Source organism: Ictalurus punctatus, chromosome 6, assembly GCF_001660625.3.
Source record: "Ictalurus punctatus breed USDA103 chromosome 6, Coco_2.0, whole genome shotgun sequence".
Classification (NCBI taxonomy): Eukaryota; Metazoa; Chordata; class Actinopteri; order Siluriformes; family Ictaluridae; genus Ictalurus; species Ictalurus punctatus.
In genome coordinates this window covers 19,496,420-19,523,749 of record NC_030421.2, presented here as the reverse complement: position 1 = coordinate 19,523,749, position 27,330 = coordinate 19,496,420, and the positions used below count along the sequence as shown (strand labels likewise).

Here is a 27,330-nt window from a genome sequence, read left to right as displayed (position 1 = left end):
ATTGTAAGAATCGTCCTGTGACCAGAACGTTGCATATATCCGTGAAATAATGCCATCCTTATTAGGATTCAGCTTGAACACCTCTTCCCATGCAGACTTTGTAGGTAATGAGGGAAAACCAGCGAATAGGGAGGAGACACAATGCCTAACTTGAAAGAAATGGAATAGGTGAGATGGAGGCAGGCTGAATGACGAGGATAATTCAGAAAAGTTTGCAAACACATTATTAATAAAAAGATCCTCAAAGCATTTCAGACCCTTCTTTTCTCACAAAGAGAATGTGGAATCTATAAAGGAGGGGGGAAAGAGGTGGCTATTACATATAGGTGCCATGGTCGAGGCGAGATGGATTTAAAATGACGGCGAAACTGATAGAAAATTTTTAGAGAGGTACATAGTATTGGATTATCCATGTATTGTGAAAGGGCTACAGGAAGGGAGGAGAACACCATAGCAGGGTAGGAGGTTGAAGTACAAGACTTTGCTTCTAAGTGGCACCATGGAAGAGAGGGGGCCTGCACCCAGAGCACCAGGTTCTGAATATTAGCCGCCCAATAATAATACATGAAATTGGGCAAGGAGAGGCCACCACTTAGTCGACTCCTCTGAAGTGAAAATTTGGAAACCCTGGGAGTTTTCCCTGCCCATACAAAAGAGGAGATTAATTAGTCTATATTCTTTAAGAAAGATTTGGGTAAAAACAAAGGGATGGACTGGAAAAGGTAGAGGAATTTTGGAAGAATGTTCATTTTTATTGTGTTTATTCTACCAAGAGGGGATAATGGTAGAGCTGCCCATCTTTGGAAGGCCGACTTCATGTATGAAATTGAGGGTGTAAAATTCGCCACCATTAACGCAGAATAATAATGGGTGACATTAACTCCGAGATATTTGAATTTTGAGTCCTTCAAATGAAAAGGTATTTCAGTCTGTTTTATTTTTTGGCCAGATTGGTTTATGGGTAAGCATTCACTCTTCTGTAGGCTCAGTTTATACCCGGAAAATTTCCCAAAGTCATTTAATATGCGTATTATCTCAGGACTAGATGCAATCGGATCTGTAACATAAAGTAGTAAGTCGTCAGCATATAGGGCTAGTTTATGTTCAATTCCTTTGCGAATTATACCCTGAAATACAGGAAGAGTTCTAAGCGCCATCGAGAGAGGCTCAATTGCTATGGCAAAAAGTAAGGGAGACAGAGGACATCCCTGGCACGTACCCCGTGACAGAGTAAAATAGTCAGATTTAGCATCATTGGTATATATGGAAGCCTGCAGTTCCACATATAATAAATGGATCCATGATATCAGTCCATCCCCAAAGCCGAACCTCCTTAGCACCGTAAAAAGATATTTTGTTTGTAGAATTTTGAGGAAAATAATGAATTTAATCCATTTTGAAATAAGGCTGTAACATAACAAAATGTGGAAAAAGGGAAGCGCTGTGAATACTTTCCAGATGCAGTGTATTTGAGTGTCTGTTAAATTGATTGCAAAGGAGTACAGCTCAGATGAGATGCATGGCTACAGTCAAACTGATCTGAGCTCTCTTTCAAGAGTGTTTGAAATTTATGATGTTCTGAAATTATTTCTGGCATGGTATAAGTTTGTCTATCCCATGTTACTGATAATAATCAGTAATAATAATTGTGAAACATTTGTCTATTAATGCTGTGTCTCATCATATATAAGTTTGTAAACAAACTGCCAGGAACACAGTAGTGTTCCAAAAAGGAATGAATAAATAAAATTTCAGTTCAGATGTACATTTTTTTTTTTATACATAAAATAATTTTAAATTGAAAAGGAGAATAATAAAACAAATAAAGAAAAATCTGTAAATAGTAACATGATTTCAACATTTTCAATCAGTACTAGTCATAATGGCCACGTTTTTAATACCCAAAAAGTATATTGTGACATAATTTATCCCAATATTGATTTTATATCATATTTCCAAGCCCTATCCAGTAGACCTTAGTTTAATGCAATATACTGTTACTAAAATGTTAAACAATTCAGAATATGCAATAACATGCACTATATGGCCAAAAGTATGTGGACGATTGACTATTACAGTGATATATTTGATTTTTTAAACATCTCATTTGAGATTTTGCTCCCCTTTGCTGTTATAATAACCTTCACTCATCTGGGAAGGCTTTCTACTACATTTTGGAATGTAAATCTGGGGATTTGTCCATTCAGCCACAAGAGCATTAAGGAGAAGATTGATTGAAGATTGATGCCTCATAGCTACAGGGTCCCTGGTTCAACCCTGAGCTTAGATTACTGTCTGTGTGGAGCTTCTGTGCATGTTCCCCCATGTCTGTGTGGGTGTCCTCCAGTTTCACTGGTTTCCTCCCACCCCCCAAAACATGCCATTGGGTTTATTGGTCAATTATAAGGTGTGACGGAGTATGCAAATACAGCACTGTATGTGTGCACATCGTGCCCTTCAATGGAGTGGTGTTTCATTCTGAGTGTGTCTCCGCTTTGCACCTAGTATTCCTGGGTTACAATCCGGATTCACTGTGGCCCTGACCAGGATAAAGCACTTACTGAAAATTAATGCATGAAGTAATGTTTTTGTAGTTATTGAAATGTTGCTTGCTTGTTTACTTGATTTAGCAACACCTGCATGTCAAAAATGTGACATTTACATGGTTCGTACAAGATGCTTGAAGTGTTTGAATTTGGCTTTTTGAAATTTAAGTACTGGAAAACCTTGAAATTGTCTGTCATTTTTTTTAATCTAGCAGGGTTTAAAAATTGCTTGAATTATAAAATGTCCATAGATATGAAATTACTAAATAACTTAAGTGCTTATCTTTGATAGAACACGAATACAAACCTTTCACTTAAAATATGACATCCCGCTGCAGGCCCTCCCCCTCGTGCTCCTCCTCCTTCCACTATTCACTTACTAATTTTGACAGAAACAGCTCCGGTACACTTTTCAGACCCTTTTAGGTGACTTTTTTCTTCTTCTTCTTCAAAAAAGCATCTAGTGACAAATCTAGCAACTTTTGGGCAAACCTTAGCTATTTACAATAGAAGAGAGTGGCCAGTACTGCCCAGCAAGCGTGAGGTCCTTCTTTCCCCCAGCAGGAACACCTCTCTGCAGCTACTCTGTTCAGTGAGTGGCACATTCATTCACTTCTAACTTTCTCTGTTCTGATCATTTTATATATAAATATAGAAAAAAATCACAGCATACCTGTTGTCTATAACTGTGTATAGTGGTTTTGTCAGACAGTGTTGCGGTTATAAAATCAGGATTTTAGAAGTGCAGAGCAGCCGCTTGGAAATGGCTTGGAAGTGATTCCTTGGTTAACATGTAGCCTTAATGGGCCACATTTCAGTCACAATTTCATACTCGTCCCATTGTCTGACAACAGAAACAGAAAAAATATGAAAATTAGAACAGCTTTATGGGAAATTTGGCTGTGTTAAAATACAGTACAGTATGTGAGCACACAGAGTAAGAAAGAAGCAAACAGACACTAGGCAAAATGCAAATATAACGCGATGGCATAATGAATATGCTAATTAGCACATGCCAGCATTTAGCGACGTTTAGCGACTTTCCATTGAAAGTTGTTGGCAACAGTGTTCCTGTCACTCACCTGGAGCATATTGGTGTTATGGTGAAGATGAAGCAATGCCTGGGAAACTAAAATTTAGTCCAGCATGACTTGAAAAGGTGCCATATAAAATTTGGTTGTGTTTTATTATTATTATTATTATTATTATTATTATTATTATTATTATTATTGTATTTTAAAAAAGGAGAAATAGAGAATATGTTTGAATGACATCTCTTGTATAGTCCTTGAAAACAAAATAAAAAATTTGTCCTGGATTTTCATTATGAAGCATCTGTACAAACATTTACATTCCAGGTGCATTTTACACCTACTTAGAGACAGAGCTGTGCTAAAAAAGATGGAAGACATTTGTGAGTCTGGTCCTAAAACAGTCTCTAGCGACCCTGTTTCTTTTTATAGATTAAGTGCTTCCTGCTGCCTTGATGTCACCTGTCATCGGTTAAGAATATGCAGACATTATATGCAAGCAGTAATAAATACTTTGAAATGAAAGATATACTGACAGACAAATTGTTGAACAGTTTCTACTCCAGATTTGATACTCAATATAAAATTTTTATAATATAAAAACTCAATATTTTAACGAGTGGTAGCTTATCCATTGGGGCAGGTGGAGCAGAATCCCACCAATTATATCAGTTATAACAATCAAAAATGTTAATCTTCATAAATCCTCATTCCTAACTAATGACTTTTTAAATTCCATTGACATACTAATTACCGCTTTTGAGTGACCAAAGTTTTTTATTTTTATTTTTATTTTTTATTCATGTTATTTGACTGACATAAGCATCCATAGAATTATTGTTGCACCTACTGGTCAAAATATGAATTGTAACCAGCACTAATACAGGCCCATTGGTGCAGGAATGACACTGACTCATGACTAGGGAAGGAGCAGCAGACAGTTAATGACAGGGTTGCCAGGTTGGACTAGCTTAAAAAAACTCCACAGCTGCCATGATCATGACCTTGAACACACCTCTAAAAACAAGCTGCTAGATTGTATGCTGTATGACTGTCCCAAGCTGCTAGACTGTATGCTGGATGTTGTTGACTCTCAACTACCTATTGAAGGGTTACTCTAAAAAAATTCACAGTGTAGTAGCATATAGCATATGTCAAGTGTGATAACCTCTCGACTTCATTTTGTTTGAGGCTATGTAGTTATTAATGTTTCCTACCCCACCAAAATCTATGTTCATGAGCCCCTGCTGACTTTTGCATTAATTGCCAGTGTTATAATTCATACCTGTCATGCAAAGACCCTAGTCTAATGGTATTTTAGTGTCTGAGGTTCTGATATATTGGAAAGAATTGTAGAGGGTCAGCTGAAACATAGTGCTGCTGTCAGGCCCTTATTCAAAACCTTTAATCCTCAACTGCTGAGCTCTGTGCATGAATTGGAGTTTTGTTCTTGCAAGTTGCTTTGGATAAAAATGTCGGCAAATGAATGAATGTAAATGCATTTATTCTTACTCTATTCACAGACTGACAGAAATGACAATTGTAGAGTTATCTAATCTGACATAGTTTTCACTCCAAAAATTGTTAAATAAATCATCACAACTTGGTGACAAAATTGCATTTGAAGCTGATATTAGTCACCTCATTAAGTTATTTATTTTAATACTTTAGCTTGTCTTATATTGGTGCTGCAGCCCATAAAATTCACAACTGTAATAATATAATAGTTAATACTGAAGCAAGAAACAGTAGATCGGGGTCCTCCCCAAACCCCCCTAAACTAAACACCTCACACAGTTTTACACACACTACCTCATTCATTCAATTCTTTGACATCCTCATCCAGTTAGCCACTGCTTCATATCACACACAGTGGTAATTATAATGGTTAAATAAGTTAATGTAGGAACATTCAGTGGGAGATTATTACATTACATTTATATTTTATAAACATGTATATTTTTAAAGGATATTAGACCTGCATTCATAAATTACACAGTGTTGAATGTAACACTGTAAACACACATAAGTACATCTCTGTCTTTCCATATTTACTTGAGTAAGATTACAAAGTAACCACTAAAAATTATTATCAAATGTAAACTTGTTTTTAGAGCCAATGCTGCTTCACATATTTTACAACCAATGTCAGACTGAGAAGGTCATGTCGTATAACACTGAAAAGCTGACGGTTTTTTGTTCCAATTCTTTCTTAATTACATCCTCACTCACTGTTTTTCCATTTCTTGCCTAAAAGACACATCTTTATCAGCCTATGAGCCTACTGTATTGTAACAGAGTGTTTGTGCTTCTGATAGTACCTACACACACACACACACACACACACACACACACACACACACACTCACACACACACACACACAAAGTGTTACCCATGGGTGGCAACACTACTCCAAAAGTGGTGGGGCAAGATTTTTGTCCGGGAGAAGTGGTCCATCTGCCATTTGTCTATTTGTCATTTGCTTTTAGCACTATATGGAGTCAGGGTCTGATTATAATACAATAAATAACAGCCACAAAACACCTTTTAATGAATGTCAGAGGAGTTTGTTTTGAACCCACAGGCTTAATTTGCATTTTACTCCTAGGGTAGCTAATTAAACAACAACAACAACAACAAAAAAACATGTTCACAAAGTTAGATAGTATTAATTCTAAAATATGTTTTAAACAACGAAAACATTTTCACATTCCGCAATTTCGCTAAACATTTTTCCCGGCAAGCCTTACTTAGTTAAAGAATGTCATTTGAGGAATGTTCCTATAATCGATTCAGAAAAGAGAATATGTGCATATGTCACTTAAAATATAGAAATGTTAGAAATACAGATTCAACACAAAAAGTGCACTTAACACTTTATCACTCATAGGAGATCCCCTTTAGGACAAAGGTCCCACCCCCCAGGCTGAACTGGAAGCGCTGATTGGTTTTTCAACTGAGTCAGACCTGTTTGTTATTGGCTGATGTGCTGGGTCACCACCCTAGTAGTTTGAAAAGTTCCGGGTCAAATGTCAGCTTGTCCCTATTGTTCCGGCAGCCCTGGTGTCGCCACCTACATATAGTTTTACATTTTGGGTGGTGGGGAGACATGGTGGCGTATTGGTTAGCACATTTGCCTTCGTACCTCCAAGGTTGGGAGTTTGATTCCAATGCACCAAAACTGTGTGTGTGTGCGACTGTGCCCTGTGTCCCCTGCCCTGTGCCCCAAGTCTCCTTGGATAGGTTCCAGTGCGATCCAGTGTAGAATAAATGGTATAGAAAATGGATGAATTTCAGGTGGTAGGACAGTTTGGGTTTTTTTTACAGATACTTGTGACTGTAAAATGTGTTGTTTGAGTATTGCTTTAAAGTTAAAATACACTTGGCATGCTCTTTCTTTAGATTCCCATACTGTTAAATTGTTTATTAACTGTGCTTGCTCTGTTTCAGGATGCTCTTCTTTACAGATTATGGGAAAGTGGGCAAACTGGAGCGCTGCCACATGGATGGCACCAACAGGACCCGGCTTGTGGATTACAAGGTTGAGCAGCCAACTGCAGTGGCACTGGATGTGGTAAAGAAGCTGGTCTACTGGGCAGATGCATATCTGGATTGCATTGAGGTGGTGGATTACAATGGCAAGAACAGACAGAGCATCATCCAAGGAAGCCAAGTGAGTGCCAAATGTCCTGCTGAGCTCGAATGACAAATCTCTACATTGTTGCGCTGCCAATTTGTTGAAGTGCCTTTTTTACAGTGTGTAGGTGGTTTAAAAGCACTAGTTAACATTGCAATGAATTTACCTAGTGGGATACAGGGTTGTGTCTTCTCTAAAATCATGCCATCAGTGTATTGCATCCATTGGAACCTTTTAAAGTTATTATATTTGCAGACACTGAAAATGTTGCTCAGTTCTCTTGGTTCAGTGTGGAAAGGAATGGTAATGTTGTAGACGTTCTTGTGATTATTTAAAGTTATTCAAGAACTACATAATGAACACTAGTGTGCTTTATTTACCAAAAAAAGCCAGAGTTATATTTAGGGCTGCAAATAACTGTCATTTTGATAATGGATTAATCTATTGATTATTGATTACTCAGTTTGCTTTTTAAATAAATTAAATATTTATTTGCAATTAATTCAATCAACTATTACTACTATAGAACTCTTTAACTATTCTTAATTAAATAACAGACCACTAACTGCCATATAACATCACTGACACTAATCAGATAATCTGTCACAGCATGAGAATATTATTAATATTCATGATTATTTTCATGATTCATTAATTAATCAATGGTACAAAAAATGATGATGATAATAATAATAATAATAATAATAATAATAATAATAATAATTTACCATTGCCTATATTATTGGCCTAGAGAGTATTTATTATTCAATCTTATTATCCATGATGGAGTGGGAGATGGCGGCTGATTCAGATAATGAGGAAATCAATTTCCCATGGCCTTTTTTGTCAAAGTTCATGAGCTTACACCTTTTTATGTAACCTTTGCAGACCAAAGTTTAAAATACTTTGTCCAATACTTCAATTATAATATGACGTCCAAGAGTTCAAGCACAAATTTAAGGACGCATGTAAAAATGAACGCGATTGTCATGTTAAATTGATAAATAGCCTAATGTGCACATTATAAATTCATAATTGTTCTGAATTATTCTTAAATGGTGTTTAATTTCTTTATGCAGAATTATCCACAGTTATTTATAATGATCCACAATCATGACATACCAAAAATGTTGCCCATTTAATTAGCTTCAGTGTAGTTAGTTACTCTGTTAGTAACTTGTAGTGTAGCTAACTACTTTTTTAAAGGGGTATCTTGACTGTAGCTTAACTACTTCAAACTAAGAGTAGGTTGTAGCTTGAAAAGCTACAGTTTCAAAGTAGCTTCCCCAACACTGCCGACATCAAAGCATAGCCGTTGTATTTAACTTATGTGTATGGTGATTTTGTCAGATGATGTTGCGGTTATAAAATCAGGATTTTAGCAGAGCAACAGCATGGAAATGGCTTGGAAGTGACTGCTGGTTAACATGTAGCCTTAATGCGCCACGTTTCAGTCAACATTTCATACTTATTCCACTGGTTGATAACAGAAAAATATGTCAATCAGAAAAGCTTTATAGGGAATTCGGTTTTAAAATACAGTATGTGAGGGCAGACACGACACAATGACATAATGAAAGGTTAATTAGCGCATGACATAATCTATCAACATTTAGCGACTTTCTGTTGAAAGTTGTTGGTATATCGACATTATGGTGAAGATGAAGCAATGCATGGGAAATGCAAATTTAGTCCAGCAGGGCTGGAAAAGGTGCCATATAAAAATTATTTATGTTTTATTGTTGTTGTTGTTGTTATTATTATTATTATTATTATTATTATTATTATTATTATTATTGTTGTTATTTTGGAGTTTTAAAAGAAGAAATAAAGAATATGTTTGAATGACAGCTCTTATAGTCCTTGAAAACAAAACAAAAAATAGTACTTGAAAAGTCCTTGAAAGTCCTGGCATTTTATTATGAAGCATCTGTACGAACCCTTTGTTTCTCAAATTTCCACCAGTGAATGATTGCAAGTCAAAATATTACTCACATGAAAACACAGGGTATATCATGTTGCCAACAGCAAAGTGGAATGTAAAGAGGTCCCATACTTTAGAGATTTTCCTTGATGTAACGTTTTCCACCGTTACCATTTCGTGTCTCTAGTCTAAACACAGTGTACTTCTTAACACATTCTAACTAATCAATAATGAAATTCATTGCTAACTTTTTTATAGTTTTTATAAATTTTGTCAACTAGTTGTTGCAGCCCTAGTTAGATTGAGTAATATTGGCTTGTCACTTTCAACAAAAGTGCTGTGGATGTGAGCTACTAACCAGTTTTAAAGCTGAAAAAGCCCTCAGTCCTTGGAAATAATGACATCTTGTAAAACAAAGTGAAAAAAATCAGCATGGCTGCATCATGTGTATGTAATGGAAGCTGATTTTGGGGTAAATGGATTTTTAAATGAAAGCATTATATAAAATAATATAACATTGCTGCAGATTAGTGCATATGAGCACATAGAGGCACATCCACTTTTACAAATTGCAGACAGGGCAGCTGTAGATTAGGTATTGATTTTAATGGTTATGGCATTTATCTCCAGCAGCTACTATATCATCTTGGCTTCTTTTGAGTGCTAATTTCACTGCAACATTTAGGGATTAATTATCTTTAATTAATATACAGATGAGACATAAGACTGTGTGAAATAGATTCACCGCTAAACTATTTTACCTGAAGTGCACTTATGAGACCAATAATTAGGGATTATTATTATTCAAAAGAAGCAACCTGATGGGTCTCTCATAGGGTGAGGGAGGGGACGGGTTGATAATGTGATTTATTTTCACGGCAAATGAAGTCACTGTTCCACTTCCTCCAGAGTCGTGTTTGCCCTCGTGACCTCATTGTTCTCCAAAAGCATTCAAAAGCTTTCTCAGTGCTTCATCGCTCCATACTTATGAACCTTTCCATCTCCCTGCATGATTCAGACCCTACTCTCACATGCTAATTTTCTGCTTAAAACTACCACAAACCCACATGCAGACTCAATGGAACAAAAGACTGATATTTTCATCTTTGTTCATTTTAATGATCACACCAAGTTGTAAGGTTTGCACTTATGAAAGTCTTTTCAGCATATTATCATCTTCAAATAGAGAAAAAAAAGAGACATCAAACCTCACAATTGTGCTGTAGGTCAGTGCACTGAGGTATTAGCTTGGGTCTTGTGCAGGAAACATATAGGTAAAGGCTATTGGGTGAGTGTGTGCACATGTGAGCAGGGTTCTCTTGTCCCTGTCAGAGGATGTTAACCTGTAGAGATGTAGCACGCAGAGCACAGGATGTTTCCAGAGAAACACACACTCCCTTTGACCCTGCGCTGTCTCCTCTAATACACACTGACACTCTTCATATAGATTCAGATTATATAAAGTGTCACGTCTCTGTTCAGACATTAGGCACAGCTGGAACAAATTAAATTTTGGAGGCCGTGGCATAGTTCATTAAGACCAGACAGACTGATGCTAGGCATGGATGATCAGCCATATTGTGCAAAAGTTTGTGGTCATTGCATTGTATTAAGTTCAATTAGGAACCCTGTAGGTCTAATAAACTTGTCACTGTGGGTTTTGGCAGTTTGAGCCTGCAGGCTACTTTTGGCTAAGTTGATTCGTGATGTTTTTTGAGTTAGCTTTTGATTGTGTTTGGTTGATTAGCTTTAGGTAGTAAATGCCTCTTTTTTGGTTTTAGGTAGCCTACCTGCATGGATTATCTGTCTTTGAGGACTTCTTGTATGCAACCTGCTCTGAATCCCTTGGTGACTCTGTGGTGGACGTATTGCAGATAAATCGCTTTAATGTCACAGACCCGGAAATACTAACCAGAATGGGGAACTTCAGGGCAATTCGTGTTTACCACAAACTCACTCAACCGAAAGGTAAAGCCTGTTTGATCCATTTCTCTGGGAAGCGCTTTGATGCACCTCTTTGCTTGCCACAGTGCATTACTTTCTCTACTTCTGAGATCATATACAAACTTTGAACCTGTCAAAATGCTTTGTTCTGAGGTTGTGCTGGTGTGTGTGTGCGTGTGTGTGTGTGTGTGTGTGTGTGTGTGTGTGTGTGTGTGTGTGTGTGTTTTCTCTTCAGTCAGGAGCCATGCATGTGAGGTTAACTCCTACGGTAAAGCAGGTGGATGCGCTCACCTCTGCCTGCTCAGCGGGAGCTACAAATCTAGAAGTTGCCGATGCCGCACTGGCTTCAGTCTAGGGAGTGATGGCCAGTCCTGCAAAAGTTAGTATGCTTGCGGTCTGCTTTTTCCCTTTTCTCTACTGCTACAGTGAGAATATTTACCTATCTGGTAAATGTGTTTTTGTTCTGTTTTTTTTTTTTTAATCAAACATCTGAGGTACTGTTGCTTGTCTTTTCCATTTTAATTTACATTCTTTACTTGTTTCTTATGCACAATGAAAAGTGGTACTCGGCTATTCAGGGTTGTTTTAGAGCTTAAATCACCAGCATAGCAAAGTAGATGCATCGCATTTTGCTGCACCCTCAAGCTGAAAAAAATAAGTGGCTCAAACACAGGCAGTGGATGTATCTTTCCGCTGATTCTGGCTGACAAAGATAAAGATGAACGCTTAACAAGATTGCTCTGCTTCAGAATGATGGTGTGCTGTTAAGCTATTGACCAGCTATAGGTGCGATTCATTATGTGTGGATAATATCATTTTGACTCTGCCCTGCATCTGTAGCCCCAGGCGGTCTAGTGACATTTTGCAGCTGACAGGAAAATTTGGGGTCAATTAATAACGCTATCCAGAGTGCTGTAGTGATGCGCCACCAGTAATGAAGACTGCGCAGCCTTCTGTGACGTGTTTGATTTATATTTGTACCCAGATGTTCTTTAGACGCTCCGTCTTCCCCTCTTCCTCTCTCAGTCTAACAAGACTCTGTGCTAAATGACTGCCTGCCTTCATCACATGCTCACCATGTATCATGATATGTAGGTCTCAAAGCGCTTAATTGTCTTCAAGGTGGCAGAGTTCTCCGGCTCGGAATGATAAATTGAACTGATGCTTGTGTGGTCTTAGCCACACTGACTGAGTCTCTCAGGGAAAGAATCTGACAGTGAGGGAAGGTCTTTCTACACCCTAGCTACGTACAGTACACACACACACACACACACACACGCACGCACGCACGCACGCACGCACGCACGCACGCACGCACAAATGCGTATATACCACCGCATACCCCAATCCCTCCCCTCACACATCCTCCTCCTCTCCTGGGGCAGCATTAGGACACACAATCATACACTCACAGTGTCCGTCCTCTATATTATTCCCACAGCGACAAGAGCCTAATTTATATTGGTTTGGTGTGAACCCATTGGTCAGTTTTCTTGCGTCGCAGTGTTAAACTGTCAACAGGGGATTTATTGTTTAAGCAGAGTCTCACTTAACAAGAATAACACTGGTGCAGACTGACAAATGAATGATTCTGCTCAATCAAGACAAATCTTGTCTGGGAATACTAAGTGCTCCTGATTGCACTATTCATTTCTCTGACCTGTCAGGCGTGCTGCCAAAATGTGCCATTGGAGATCATTCCATAACTTATGTAATCAGTCGCAAGGAATCTTTACGAGGTCACCTTTCATGTGTCCCTTGATGGTTGCGCACACAGTATTTTTAATGCACACAGCAGTTTTAGAGGCTTGTGAAATGCAAAACAACTGTTGATTAAACTGTTTTTCTGTCTTTACCTTTGCAGAACCCAAAAATGATCTCTTCCTTTTCTACGGGAAGGGCCGACCTGGAATAATCCGTGGCCTGGATATAAACATAAAGTCCAGCAATGAACATATGCTCCCAGTTGAGGATTTGGTGAATCCACGAGCACTGGACTACCATGCTGAAACAGGATATATTTACTTTGCAGACACCACAAGTTTCTTGATAGGACGCCAAAAGACTGATGGGAGCAGCCGGGAAACTATTCTCAAAGATGGTAATTGTTATTTTATTTCTTTATTTAATTTTTGTTTTGTGAACAAAATGTATAGTTTACTGTTACAAGGGCGAGACAATATAACACTGAGAACATCAAGGAAAAATTGTTTGTGGTATGACTACATGTGAGCTCTTCATATGAAATTTCTCTTTTGCACAGAAATAAAGTTATAGCAAGCATTTTAAAGTCTGGTTACCCCAAGAAATGAAAAGTACATACCCAATACAGTGGGGAAAACAAGTATGGAACGTGTAAACATTTTTTTCAGTAAATATTTTTCCAATGAGGTTATTCACATGAAATTTTCACCAGACATCAGTATTAACTCAAGAAATCCAGAAATATAAAGAATTCACAACATTAAAGTCCATAAATAAAGTTATATGTAATAAAGTGGAATGACACAGGAAAAAAGTTGAAAACTTAAGAATTAAGTATAAGCTAAGAATTGAAAACGCTAAGCAAAAGCAGTTCTCCAAGGCAAGGTAAGGCAAGGAATCAGCTAATAATACTTCCTATCTGTGCAAATTAATATCAGCTGGGTTAGTAAATTAATGGTCTATAAAAAGGCTTTTTGTTACCAAGGTGTCACACAAGAAACATCTCATGATGGGTAAAAGCAAAGAGCTCTCCCAAGACCTTCAGAACCTTATTGTTGCAAAATATATTGATGGAATACAGATGCATTTCAAAACTTCTGAATCTTCCAATAAGCACCATTGGGGCCATTATCCACAAGTGGAAGCAGCATCACTCTGTCATCAACCGGCCATACACAGGAGCTCCTTGCAAGATTTATGACCAGAGAGTCAGAAGAATAATCAGAAGGGTAGCCCAAGAGCCAAGGACCACTCGGAAAGAGCTCCAGAAACACTTAGAGCCAGCAGGTACCATCGTCACAGAGAAAACAATAGGCAATGCACTCCACTGCTCACGCTCACCCTGAAAGACTCCATTACTAAAGAAAAGACATGTCAAAGCTAATTTAAAGTTTGCTACAACTCATTTGGACAAGCCTATGAAATACTTGGAGAGGATAGTCTTCTCAAACGAGAGTCAAATTGAACTTTTTGGCTATCATACTACGCACCATGTTTGGACAAGAAATGGCACTGCACATCACCCTAAAAACACTATACCAACAATGAAGTTTGGAGGTGGAAGCATCATGGTGTGGGGCTGTTTTTCATCGCATGGTACTGGCAGACTTCATAGAATTGAAGGAACGATGAATGGAGCCCTTTAATGGAAGATTCTTGAGAAGAATCTGCTTCCATCCACCAGGATGATGAAGATGAGACATGGGTGGACCTTCCAGCCGGACAACGATCCAAAGCATACAGCAAAGGAAACTCTCAATTGGTTTCAGAGAAAATAAATCAAGGTGTTAGAATGACCCAGTCAGTCACCTGACTTCAATCCAATTGAACAAGATTTAAAGACAATATGTTTAGAAGAATGGACCAAAATCACACCTGAATACTGCGGCCGATTAATTTCTTCATACAGGAAGCGTCTTGAAGAATGTCATTACAAACAATGGCTTCTCCACTAAACACTAAATAATTTCCAGTTAGCGTGTTCAATACTTTTTTCCTGTGTCATTCCTCTTTATTACACATAATTTTATTTATGGTCTTTAATGTTGTGAATTTTTTATATGTCCGGATTTCTTGAGTTAACACTGATGTCTGGTGAAAATTTCATGTGAATAGCCTCATTGAAAATATATTAACTGAAAACAATATTGACGCTTTCAATACTTATTTCCCCCACTGTATGAGGCAGGAAGATATGCAAGAGTAGAATATTTTTGGAGCTGTCAAAATTTGTTACAGACAGATAAAAAACCCTACTTTAGACAAACATGTGATTGTTCTGTCTTGTTTTAGCTGTTTGTCAAAAATCAGCCACAGTAACATCTGACCATTTTCCCCCAGGCACGCTTACACATACTTAAATCTTTGGTCTGTCTGGTTTCCTCTCATTAGATCTCGATAACGTAGAAGGCATCTCTGTGGACTGGATTGGAAATAACCTGTACTGGACGAATGATGGCTACAGGAAGACTATCAGTGTGGCCAGACTGGAGAGGGCAGCTGATACCAGGAAAACTCTGTTAGAGGGAGACATGTCTCACCCCAGAGCTATAGTGGTGGATCCACTCAATAGGTACAGTATAAAGAATGTCTGCTCTCATCCTGAGTTGGAATTAACTTGGGGGAAAAAAATTAACTTATCTGAAAGGATATGTGCAATGCATCTAGCCCCTGTTAAAAGACATGTTCATAAATGATAATTCATTATATTCTCTCTCTTGTTATTGTACTAATGTGCATATTAAATGTCTTCTACTTAAAAACAAAGAAAAAAACAACAATCCCACTGGCAGATATACATGCAAATTCATTGGAAAGTCAGGCTGTGAGTTGGAGCAGAGTTCAGTCAGCACAGCATGGGAAGCGTATGATCTAACGCCAATCCAAACACGAAAGCTCACTCCTCATTACCATGCATTTCCAAACATTTGTTTGTGCCATGCTTAGCCTCAGACACAGTTGAGAGGAAAGGAATTTGCATATATGATATGTATATTTCTTTGTATGTATGTGTGTGTGTGTGTGTGTGTGTGTGTGTGTGTGTGTGTGTGTGTGTATTTATGTCAGACGAAGCATTCATTAAATATATCCTGCATTAAGATAACATGCTGTCTGTGTTCTGTTGACAGTTTGATGATTATATAGATGATTATACAGATATACCTCAGGTTGAAGTAAGGATCCAGTGTTATACAGTGTTTAGTTACAGCACTACACAGGTGCTTAGAAATTTGTGCACGCGTGTACGTATCTGTAAGCTGACTTGGTGCAGGCAGTAAAGATGTGAGTTGGATGGCATGATGCCACTCTCATTATCACCTTTTCTGGGTGTGAGAGAAACTGTGGAATCCCAAGGATCAGTACCCAGCCAAATCCACAGATGTAAAGAGTTATGAAACAAACACTCTTCTCTCAGTTCACTGCTCTGAGGATGGCGTGTTCAGCGGTTATTCTGTTACACTGTCAGGGCCATGTATGGTGCAGATGTGTGATAATAGCTAGCAATCCATAGGCACTTGATTATAATGTCTCCAATTGTTCTGAATAATGTATTAACAAAGTCTGAGATTTCTAATGACAATGTTTTTATTTACTGCATGTTAAGCATACACTTGTCACTGAGTAAATCTTGCTTTTACGAATCAATTTATCGTTCTCGTAAACCTTGGGAAGTGTTGATCATGGAGTTATTCATACATGGGTGGTGACAGTGGAATGGTTATATTATTTACAGACACAATGGGGTTCATTAGCTCACAGCCATAATTATGTTCATCATTCAAAACCTGACTTGATGCAATTTATGCAAGTACCGCTTGCATTTAATGAAGCAAATGTTTTTCCTAAATGATAACATCGTCCACAGAATGAGTAAGCAGCTCCGAAAGCAATAGGGTCTTACTGTGTGTTTAACATGAAATCAGAAAGTATGTACTGTATAGGGCAATGAGATTAATGCATAAATGCAGGTTGTTGCTAGCTGTTCATAGCATATGCCATGGCCTCATTGGAGCATGTTCAGGTAAATGAAAACTGTTGAAATAAGCATTCTCTGCTCTGCTGAGTTCTTAGAGCTTTATGAAGTCTTCACATCACTGGCATCCGGCTGCATCGCCGAGTAAAAAGCAGCCAGCAGGAGCATCCAACATTCTGACAGCATGCAGTGTTCTCAGAGCTCTGATGTGCTCTGTTTTGACAGACAGTAAAGAGAACTCAGGCTAGCATAGGTTAGGGGGAGGTGCTACATTAGAGCAGACAGCTGTGTGTAAAAAAAATGACTTGTGCTACAGGATATTAGGAGTCAGAATTGTTGAGAGACCTGACATTTGGCCGCACTTGATAAACACGGACCCTGTCAGCAAAGAACTTTTTTCTGTAACTACTATTAGGACTGTGCTAGTTAGCATATTTTCTTTTAGCATAAACATGTTCTCAAAGTGTTTGTATTGGGCCATTACAAAGTTCGGCGTGTACAGTAAAAAAGCATTTATAGCGAGACTGTTCATCATCATCATCAAAATGACATTCATTTATGACATAGCTCTGGAACATATGGGAAAAAGTGTGAAGCAGGACTACATCATGGATGGTATGTCCTTCCCAGGGCACCACATACACTCACTGACACCTAGGGTCAGTTTATCTTAGACAGTCCACCTACTGGCATGGATTCATAAGGTGGGAAGAAACCAGAGAACCCTGAGGAAACCCATGCAGACAAAGAGGGAACATGCAACAGACTGTAACCCAATATCAGGATCAAACCCAGGACCCTGCAGCTGTGAGGTGACAGTGCTACTGCATTAGGTTTTTAAAAAATCTATTAATATAATCTAATAAAAATATGACTGCAGGCAGTATGTTGGCATAGGCCTATTATAGGGATGTATTGAAGCTCTGAATAGAACGTGGCCATCGATCAGGTAAGAAGGTGGCTCTCTATCTGCCCTGCTAGATGGGATTCCCCTGCTGGAATAACAGCCACCTGTCCCTGTATCTTTCCCTATCGCTCTCCCTGCAATACATCTCTGTCTCTCTCTCTCTCTTTCTCTCACTCACCCGCTCTCTGTGTGCTACTGATAGCCTGCCTTAATATGATAAGAATTAACTTGCCTGACTTACTAACCCCTCCACCATCTTTATCTATCCTTCTCCTATTTGGACTCAATCCATTTACTCTCCTTTTTTTTTTTTTCCATTTTTCCATGATATTTGTCACTTTCATCCTCTCCAGTGCTTACAGCCCTTGGAGAGCTTGAATATAATCAGGGACAACTAGAAATAGGGCTGAAATTGTTGCTGTGTAATTGTGCAAGAACTATAATTTGTTGAAAAAAATTAAATACCATGACTTTCAAAAGGCTTGCCAGATGAAGGGAAGTAGGCAATTATCAGCAATTCTCTTTGATAATGGTAATTTGTCTTGTGCGTTATTTTCAATCATCTTTTCTAAAAGTTGTAACATTGTAAGACAGGGTTTGTGCTACATGCCTCATTTACTCTCTTACTTTACCTCACTCACTTATTCATTCACTGACCCTGACATATTTACTCATTCACTCACTGTATTCACTTACTCAACGTACTCACTTATTCACTCTCACTCATATAATTACACTCACTTATGCACATTCATCATTCACTCTCTCTCTCTCTCTCTCTCACTCACTCACTCATTCATTTGCTTAATTACACTCATTCACACTCACTTACTTCAACTAAAGATCAGGCACAGGCATCATGCATTTTACTGTTATTCTATTTATATGAAATTTTTATGCAGTAATTTTGACCATATTTCCCAGGAGTAATTTCCTTTTCCCTTTCATTAGCTCCCTCTCTCCCACTCCCTTCTGTCACTCTGCATTTTTGTCCCCTCTCTCTGCCCCCAATCCCCCCCCCCCCCCCCCAACATCTCTGTCCTTTCATTTTCACTTTGCGCGCTATTTCAGTGCTGATTCTCTAAAACCCCTTCAACCATATGCAGTGAAAATATAGAGAGAGTTCCATCACTGATGAGGGTGAAAAGCTTCTGTTTACAGACAAATCCCTTAAGCACACTTACTAAAGAAAGGATTATGCCTGAACGTTGACCTGTTCAAGTCTGAAATAACACTGCAGCCTTGAGAATGACCGCTTCCCTTTAACAAGCATGTAGCATGGTGATGAAGTGGCGAGAGAAAACAAACAAAGCTGTTTCAAATGCTGTTGTGTGGCTTAGTCTACACAAACAATATTGGCACACTGGTGTCATCTGGTTTTATTATGTTGGACAGCAGATCACAGTGACCTGCTCCCTGCCTCTCTGGTTTTTTAATGTTTATTTTGTGGATCCTGCAGATAGGTAACCTACCTTACACTCTCAGAATAATGGTACACCACTGTTAATATGCTGCGTCTGTTTCAGCTGGATGTACTGGACTGACTGGGAGGAGGATGAGGTAAATGACAGCATTGGCAGAATTGAGAAAGCCTGGATGGATGGCTCTCACCGCAAAATATTTGTCACCTCTAACATGCTGTGGCCCAATGGACTCACTCTAGACCATGGGAGCAGCACAATGTACTGGTGCGATGCTTATTACGATCACATTGAAAGAATCTACCTCAATGGCACTGGCAGAATGGTAGGTTTGCTGAAGAACTGGCACTGTTTCATTTATATTTCAGAACTTGATGTTTTATCATGCACTTATTTGCTACAGACTCTGGGTAAATGAAATTACTGAGTAATAAGGTGGGCAGAAAATATAAAAAGAGGATGAAAAAATAATCTTGTATAAGTACAAATAAGGTTTTTTTTTTTTTTTTTTTTTTTTTTTTTACCCATTGCTGTATCTACAGTTCCAGCTAACCGCCATTATGTATGGTTTGATCTAGGTGGTGTACAACGGCAAGGAGTTAAATCATCCCTTTGGAATTTCACACTACAGAAACTTAGTCTTCTGGACTGAATATATGAATGCCTCCATCTTTCAGCTGGATTTGTTTTCTGGGGAAGTCACTCTGCTAAGAAGTGAGAGACCTCCTCTCTTTGGCCTCAGAGTCTTTGATGCACAGAGTCAGCAAGGTAAGCATGTTCACATAAATGCTATCTATTGTAACTAAGGGGCATTTATGTTGTTATTATGATCAATTATAATTATTAAATTATATTATATTCTTTTCAATAACAGATTATAATGTACAGATACTGTGTCACCAATGTGATGATAGATTATCCATTCATATAATTGAATGGTGGCCTCTAAATCCCTTTACATTGACATTTTCTACTATATGGAGTTCTGAAAAGTACATGGTGATGGGTTGATGGAGCGGGTGCTTCCTGGACATTTCGACAGCCAGTATCTGATTACAAACTAATTGCTTAGTCTTATGCTCATTTTACTATAGCATGTAACTGTCCAATAACTTGATTAAATAGTGAGAAAACTTGGCTGTGGTCAAAAGCTGATTTTTCATCATTTCATTGCGACTGTTTTGCAGAATTCAGCTGCAGTGAACTCAGATATTAACATTATAAACAATACTTATGGCAATAGAGATGTAGGTAATTTGAGCTGAGTATAAAAAGTTAATGGTATGATAACCATTATTGTGGTGTTTGAACTATAGCCTGAATATACAGTACAATCATGTACAATAAATGTGATTTACATTTTTGTTGTTGTTGTATAAACTTCATAAACAGGGTGTCTGAAAAGTCAGGAACCAATGAGAGTAAAATTACATACATTTAATTTTGTATTTATTATTTATAACATGCTCTACATGTTCACTCTAATGCTCTGTGCATTTTTTTCGCTGCTGTATCATGTTTTTGCAAATTTTGCTCAACATATTCCCATTGGTTCCTGATTTTTCAGACACCCTTTGTAAGAATATCATGCTTGTAATTTTCCACTTTTGCTAATAGCTTAAAATGTTATAAGAGAACATAAGGGGTTAAAGCCCCACCTCCCAATTTCATACCAGTGAGGAAGATTTTATATTCTGTTGAAGATCAGCCTCTGTGTAATTGTATGACAGTGATTAGTGTAGCTGCAGGTAAAGGGCTGGAGCTGCGCAGTGGGGAAGGTGGCTGGGATCTGGGTGGGTGTGGACTGCAGCAATGCTTAGACTGTTCAGCTCTGCATGATGATTACTGTCATCCGCTCTCAGAAGCAGCAGCCAGAGCACATAGAGGGAGGGATTCATCTCAGCAGGGTAGCCAAAGCACAGCCGTGTTTTGCCTCCCAACATTTAATCTCTGTACCTGCAGGTAATGTGTTTGAGAGCAGTGGCCCATTTGTGGTCATCATAATAGAGTCGCTTTCAAAACGCAGCATATGTGAGCACATGTGCAGGGTGCTTGATGTTTCAGATGTGGTAGTCCGAAGGCTGAACTAGTTCAAATGTCTGTGGGGAGGCAGTCTTGTGATGTCCTTAGCACCACATGGAGAGCTTGCCTCCAGGGAAGGACTCTAGTTATGTCATATTATCCACAACACAAAGCCTCTGAAATAAGCATGGCAAAAAAATAAAAAAAATAAATCTGTACTCTTCTGATCAGTCGTGGTATGAGTAGGATAGGGATTTCAACTATCCCTTTTACTCTGAAGCTCTTGTCACCGGAGAGAATAATTGCATCCCCTCTGTTTCAAATAGAACAGATTGGCTCTCATAGAACTCTAGCCTTTATCTCATTGGTTCAGGCACTGCCTTCAAACCTCTTCCCAAATTAAACATTACAATAGTTCTCATGCCCCAACTTAATAAATGGCAGGTTTCTCACAATGCTGCCTCTTTTTTCTTCACCACGTTGAGCTTAGGCCGCATTGTCCACAAAACAAATTACTCCAGCAAGAGGACAGAAGTGTCAGATGACTCTCTTCAGTGGTGAATTCATTTGACATGAGATGGCAAACGATGTGTCTCCAACATCTTTCAAAAGCAGGGAGATGGTCAGGAATGGAGAGAAAATTGTTCTCTGCTAAGCTCTGCTGCATCAAGGAGAAAGTCAAAATGCAATAAATATACATACATTGATTCTGGGAAAGATTTGTAGAGATCTGTTGTATAGCCCTATATTTGTTCTTCAGGTGACAATGCTTGCAGGGTGAATTATGGAGGCTGTTCTACCCTCTGCTTGGCTATCCCAGGGGGCCGAGTGTGTGCTTGCGCTGACAACCAGCACCTGGACAGGAACAATGTCACCTGCACAGGTAAGCCATTTTAAGCCCACTCACATTGAAAATATGCATTAGGACAGAGACTTTCTCTCAACATTCTCTTTGAATGATAAGATCCTGCTTATGTCTCAGAGCTAATCTGGGCATTTTATGTGAAGTAGTATCTTTTATCCCCAACAACATGCCTTCTCCTGTGATTTGTGACTTCCTGTGTAGACGTGACAGGTGAAGAAGAGCAGCAGCACTGCAGGAGCGAGCAGTTTGAGTGCAGGAATCAGCGGTGTGTGAGAGCAGCCTGGAAATGTGATGGATATGATGACTGCTTAGACGGCAGCGATGAGGATGAGCATGTCTGCGGTGTGTATCTGCAACTCCTGAATCTGTCTCTAACCACCTGCTGTGTGTGTGTACAGCTAAACCAGTCAGGCTTGCAGATGTGACATTTATTCCCTGCATGTGGCATTGGCTCATTGTAAAATAGATATTATACTTAACATAGTATCTGCTATCACACTATTAAAGGTGTGGCTTAGTTGGTGGATAGTACAGATACAATCTACAGATCTAGATACTTGGATTGCCAAATAAAGAAAATTTAGCCAATTGTAAACAGGTCAGAGGGGACAGTTAATAATGTATGATCAAATCTTTTATTGTGTGCAATTACCTACAGCTAACCACAGCTGTACCATGGACCAGTTCAAGTGCCCAAATAATCGCTGTATTCCCAAGCGGTGGCTTTGTGATGGGACAAATGACTGTGGTGACAATGAGGATGAGTCCAACAAAACATGCTCAGGTAGGACTCCAGTCCATTCCTCAACCAATAATAATAATAATAATAATAATAATAATAATAATAATAATAATAATAATAATAATACTGCTCATCATCGTCATCATCATCATCATAAATGTACCTGTTGTGAAGTCAAAGGCTATTTACAGATATAGTATTATCTATCTATCTATCAACAATAATAAAAAATGAGAAGCATTAATGGTAATAATAACGCTTTTTAATTTATTACTTTCTTATTTCTGCTATTTATTAGTTAATATATTTCTAATAAGTTGCATTCTTCTTTAGAATTAGCTTTAGAATGTGTCCATCTGTTAACCCTCTTACCCCTTAGTTCCCACAGTATTATGTCCCACAACCCTATTTTCCCCATAGAAACAGCACGCCAACCCCGAGTTCCCAGGCCAAAATTGGCCCCAAAATCAACATTTTAATTTTAACATTTTTAGGCCTTGAAACAACTTATAATAATGTATTTGTGTAATATTACTTTGAAAATGAAGCAGTTCAGTGTTTTTACTCCACTTAGGGCACAATTCTTAACTAGAGAAATGACGATAAATGCTCGCTAAAATCCTTATACTCATTTAGAAGTACCATACGAGCATCAGCGTAGTCAATGCCTTTGAATAAATTCAAGTAAATAATAAATAAATAAATAAATGCATTTTAGCGCCAAAAGTCAAGTTTCTGGTGATAATCAGACCAGCAGGTAGTGTTTTCATGAATGCACAGAAATGGTCCCGTTATGACTCCAGACCCCTGCAGTGTCAGTCGCACTGGTTGATGCTGAAGATGAAGACGGATCAGGGTCTGAATCGGGAGAGTTTGCGTCTCTATCAGTTTCGGTTTCGGTTTCAACATCGCCTGAACTTTCACTGCTGTCACTATCTAGAATCCTCGCTCTCGCCTGTGTAACTGTGTATGTTTTCTCTTTTTTTTCACTATTTTAGATGTACCTGTGTTCACTGTAGGTGTAACTTTACCTGGAACACGATTAGGTTTTCGCTTTGGCATTTTTAGTTCACTTCTACTAGTACACCAATATTCACGCTTGGATCTTAATCATAATGCCGGCGTAATAACGTAATCACGCCGTGACGTCATGACGTCATCAACCTTCCGGGTTAAAAAATAATAATTAAATAAGTAAGGAATCATAGCAGAGTAATGCCGGTACACCGGCCTTACAGGGATAACGTTTACACTGTAAAGCCGCTATATCGGCCTTACGGGTATTTGGCATAGACGACCAAGCCGGTATATCATCCTTCCGGGAATAGATCAAAGACGGGCAAGCCGGTTTTTCGGCCATACGGGGTAAGAGAGTTAAACCATGGAGATTTCTTTTTTATGTCATCATCATATGGATCTTCCCCATCAAGCATCACGTTGTAGCAATATATACTTTGGTGTACACAGAGACGGTTGTTTTCATGCAAGAGAATATCAAAGAGGCTTTCATTTTGCAAACCCCCCCCCCCCCCCCCCCCCCCATGTGTTTCGAACACTGTGTACTTATGATTGTTATACTTGAATGAATGTTTCTATAAAAATTTGTGTGACGGTTGCTGATTTGACCCCAGAATTTCTAACATTAGAAAGCAATCAACAAAGCAGAAGAACAGAGAGGAATTTGTGGCTGCAAAGCAAAACAAAACTCAACAAAGCAGTCATGTTAGCAAAAGCCTAGACAGCAGGAATAATAATAATAAAAAAACTAATAACTAATCTCCTCAGCAGGTTGAATATTATTAAAAATATATTGCATGATACAAGAAAAATACTTGCTAAATTATTAAATCAACTTTACATGTGCTTTAAAAGAAAAACTCAAACTCAACCTCACCCGTACAATGTGCTTCCAAGTCTCCCCTCCATCCATGTAGCAATTACTGACTGCAGTCAGGCCATTATCATGGAGAACCTCTTATAACTGAGGCAAAAGTCCCACATCCTTCAATTAATTTTCCCCTTGAAGAATAGAATAGTCAGTCTAAATGAATGCCAGTAGCCCTTATGCCATGACATGCTTTGAGCTATAAGTCATCGACCCACTCTACTGTAGTTTTCCTATAGAATGAATTGTTCAGTAGATGATGCAATCAGCCTTGGCTCCACAGCATACTCTCCCAGCTGAACATTAACCCCTCCTTCTGCAAGTGGATTAGTGATTTACTGTTGGAAGGAGGCAGTACATACGGACCATTGCTATCTAACTTACTATCCATCAGCATGGGTGTGTGCTTAGACCTATTCTTTGTTCACTATAATAGTATATGTCACTGGTTACTGGCTCAGAAAACTACTTGGAGCTTACAAACAGAAACCAGCCAACACAGGATGGTAATATTTTACAGGAATGTTCCTATGTATCTTCCACTCACAATTTCTGATATTCAGACGTGTTACAAATTAAAGGAAATCCAACATAAAAGTGTTGGCTACCATGAGCCACCAGAACAAGTTCAATAGATTCTACAAGCTGGTCTCTGGAAATGTATTGTAGAAATGACCACCATTCTTCCGAGAGATATTTCCTCAATTGGTGTTTTGATGATGGTGGCAGGGAGTGCTGTCTAACAACACACCAGAATTTCTCTTCTCCCTTTCAATTGTGTTGAGATCTGGTGACTGTGATGCCATGGTATATTATTTACTTCATTTTTATGCTCATTAAACCTTCCACTAAGCGCTCCTGCCTTGTGGAGGGGGTCATTGACATCCTGGAAGAGATCGCTCCCATCAGGTTATAAATGTTTCATCATGAGATCAGTCAGACAAACTTTGTATTGATTTGTAGTGACTCTTCCCTCTAGGGTGACAAGTGGACCAAATCCATGCCAGTAAAATACCCCCAGAACATCATATGTCACTTATCTGTAGCTGTCAGTGTCGCTGTCTCAAACTACCTCACCATCAGTATTACCAAAAAATCCACACATAGACAGTATTTCCTATGACTTCTCTCACCCAACCTGTGCTGTCCCAACTCTATAGAATAACCATTAAGATCATTCTTGCTCATCTATTAATGTAGGGGTCACTTGTGAGAAACTCACAATCTCTTCTTTTCCTTTATTTATTTATTTTATCCGTTGTTAATATTAGAAATTTCGAAGATGGATTTGGTGTGCTGATATTTTGAAATGTTACTGAGTCACATTCAGAAAAGCCACATTTTATAAAATCATATTCCATGCAAATGAGCATCACACACCACCTTTCTTTCTTTCTTTTGATAATAAATCCCCCAACACACATATACACACACACACGCACACATACACGCACGCACACACACACACACACACACTCTACCCACTCAAATGTGATGGAAGAAAGGACACATGTAAAGCAAGTGTGGTCACATAGGTCATGCACAGTTAAAGTATAAATGTAATAAAGTTGTGTGTAATATGTAAGCATGGAATTTCCTGCCCAGGCTGACAAGCAGAGCTCTCAATAGTTTTCTCTCTGCCAGTTTTGCAGGCAGATTAAATAATTATATTGGCAATATTACTCTGAAAGTCTTAATAAATCCCACAGAGCTGGGTCACAACATTTCCTGGTGTGCTACCACATACACCTCCCCACTTCAACCAATGAATATTCGCATGAAGGTTAATGAAGGCACAGTACCATAGATAAGCAGTATCAACTCTTAAGGTTTTTTGAGGTGTGCATTTTGGCCTGTCAGTGTGCTTTTGTATACCACATTTACCCAGATGTATGTATGCAGAAGTGTATATTGGAGGAATTCCTAATAGATATTCCTATGTGATTTTACTGCACTAAAGTCATGATTGGCTAAAAGTTTGCAAACTTGAGAACACCCGAAAAACACGTGTAAGCAAATTCAAATAGAGCTTACAGCGGATTGTGTCTTTCAAATAACCAAAAATAAAAAGGTCAGTTTTTCATGTTTGCTTTACTGAAAATGGTGTTTGTGCTGTTCCTAACTAAAAGTGCAAAATACACAGTGATGCCTATTCAAATAGAGTAATTCAGAACCTGTAGATTGGTTTCCTAAGCCTCAAAATCAAATGCAAATGAATGTGACTGAATAGGATGTATTACAATTGGCCTGTTCCTACTATAAAAAGTATGACACAAAATTTATAAAGAAAATTTAAGTCGAAGTTGAGAACAATATTGAGGACAATAAGCATAAAAGCGCAACATTTTTAAAAATAATTTCCCTTTCCACTACTTTCATATGATGACAATGACGTCATTTTTCATTGTAAATCATCTACACATTCCCAAACTGTGTATACCAATTTAGCACATATCAGTTTGGATTTCTTTCAACTGGAGGCTGTACTCCTTGTCTCTTTGGTTTTTTCCATGTTAGTATGTGATGTCATATTTCACACATCATATATATATATATAAAGACTACATGCTGTGGCATGTGTTTAAAAGGTTTCTTGCTGATTTGCCAAGTCAAACTCCTGTGTCCTTTGTACATTTGCCAAATTACAAGCTTTGGATTCTAATGCAGCTTTTTCATTACATTTCATTACAAGAGTACATCAGAATCACTTATCTCTAACCTGCTTTTT

The 27,330-nt window shown here is 38.4% G+C and overlaps 1 protein-coding gene across 7 annotated transcripts in view; it reads left to right on the top strand.

The window, feature by feature from the left end:
- lrp1bb (low density lipoprotein receptor-related protein 1Bb) overlaps positions 1-27,330 on the top strand; it is a 329,687-nt gene that overhangs the window by 172,429 nt on the left and 129,928 nt on the right. For all 7 annotated transcript variants that reach the window (XR_008396570.1, XR_006982676.2, XR_008396571.1 and 4 more), the window contains exons 8-17: positions 7,029-7,251; positions 10,921-11,107; positions 11,319-11,462; positions 12,948-13,184; positions 15,179-15,359; positions 19,194-19,413; positions 19,667-19,856; positions 21,871-21,993; positions 22,177-22,317; positions 22,634-22,759. Coding sequence is in view for 3 of the 7 variants with exons in the window: in XM_047156107.2 (XP_047012063.2) it covers positions 7,029-7,251; positions 10,921-11,107; positions 11,319-11,462; positions 12,948-13,184; positions 15,179-15,359; positions 19,194-19,413; positions 19,667-19,856; positions 21,871-21,993; positions 22,177-22,317; positions 22,634-22,759 (1,772 nt within the window). In the remaining 4 variants the exon portion in view is untranslated. The remainder of the gene's footprint in view (positions 1-7,028; positions 7,252-10,920; positions 11,108-11,318; positions 11,463-12,947; positions 13,185-15,178; positions 15,360-19,193; positions 19,414-19,666; positions 19,857-21,870; positions 21,994-22,176; positions 22,318-22,633; positions 22,760-27,330) is intronic.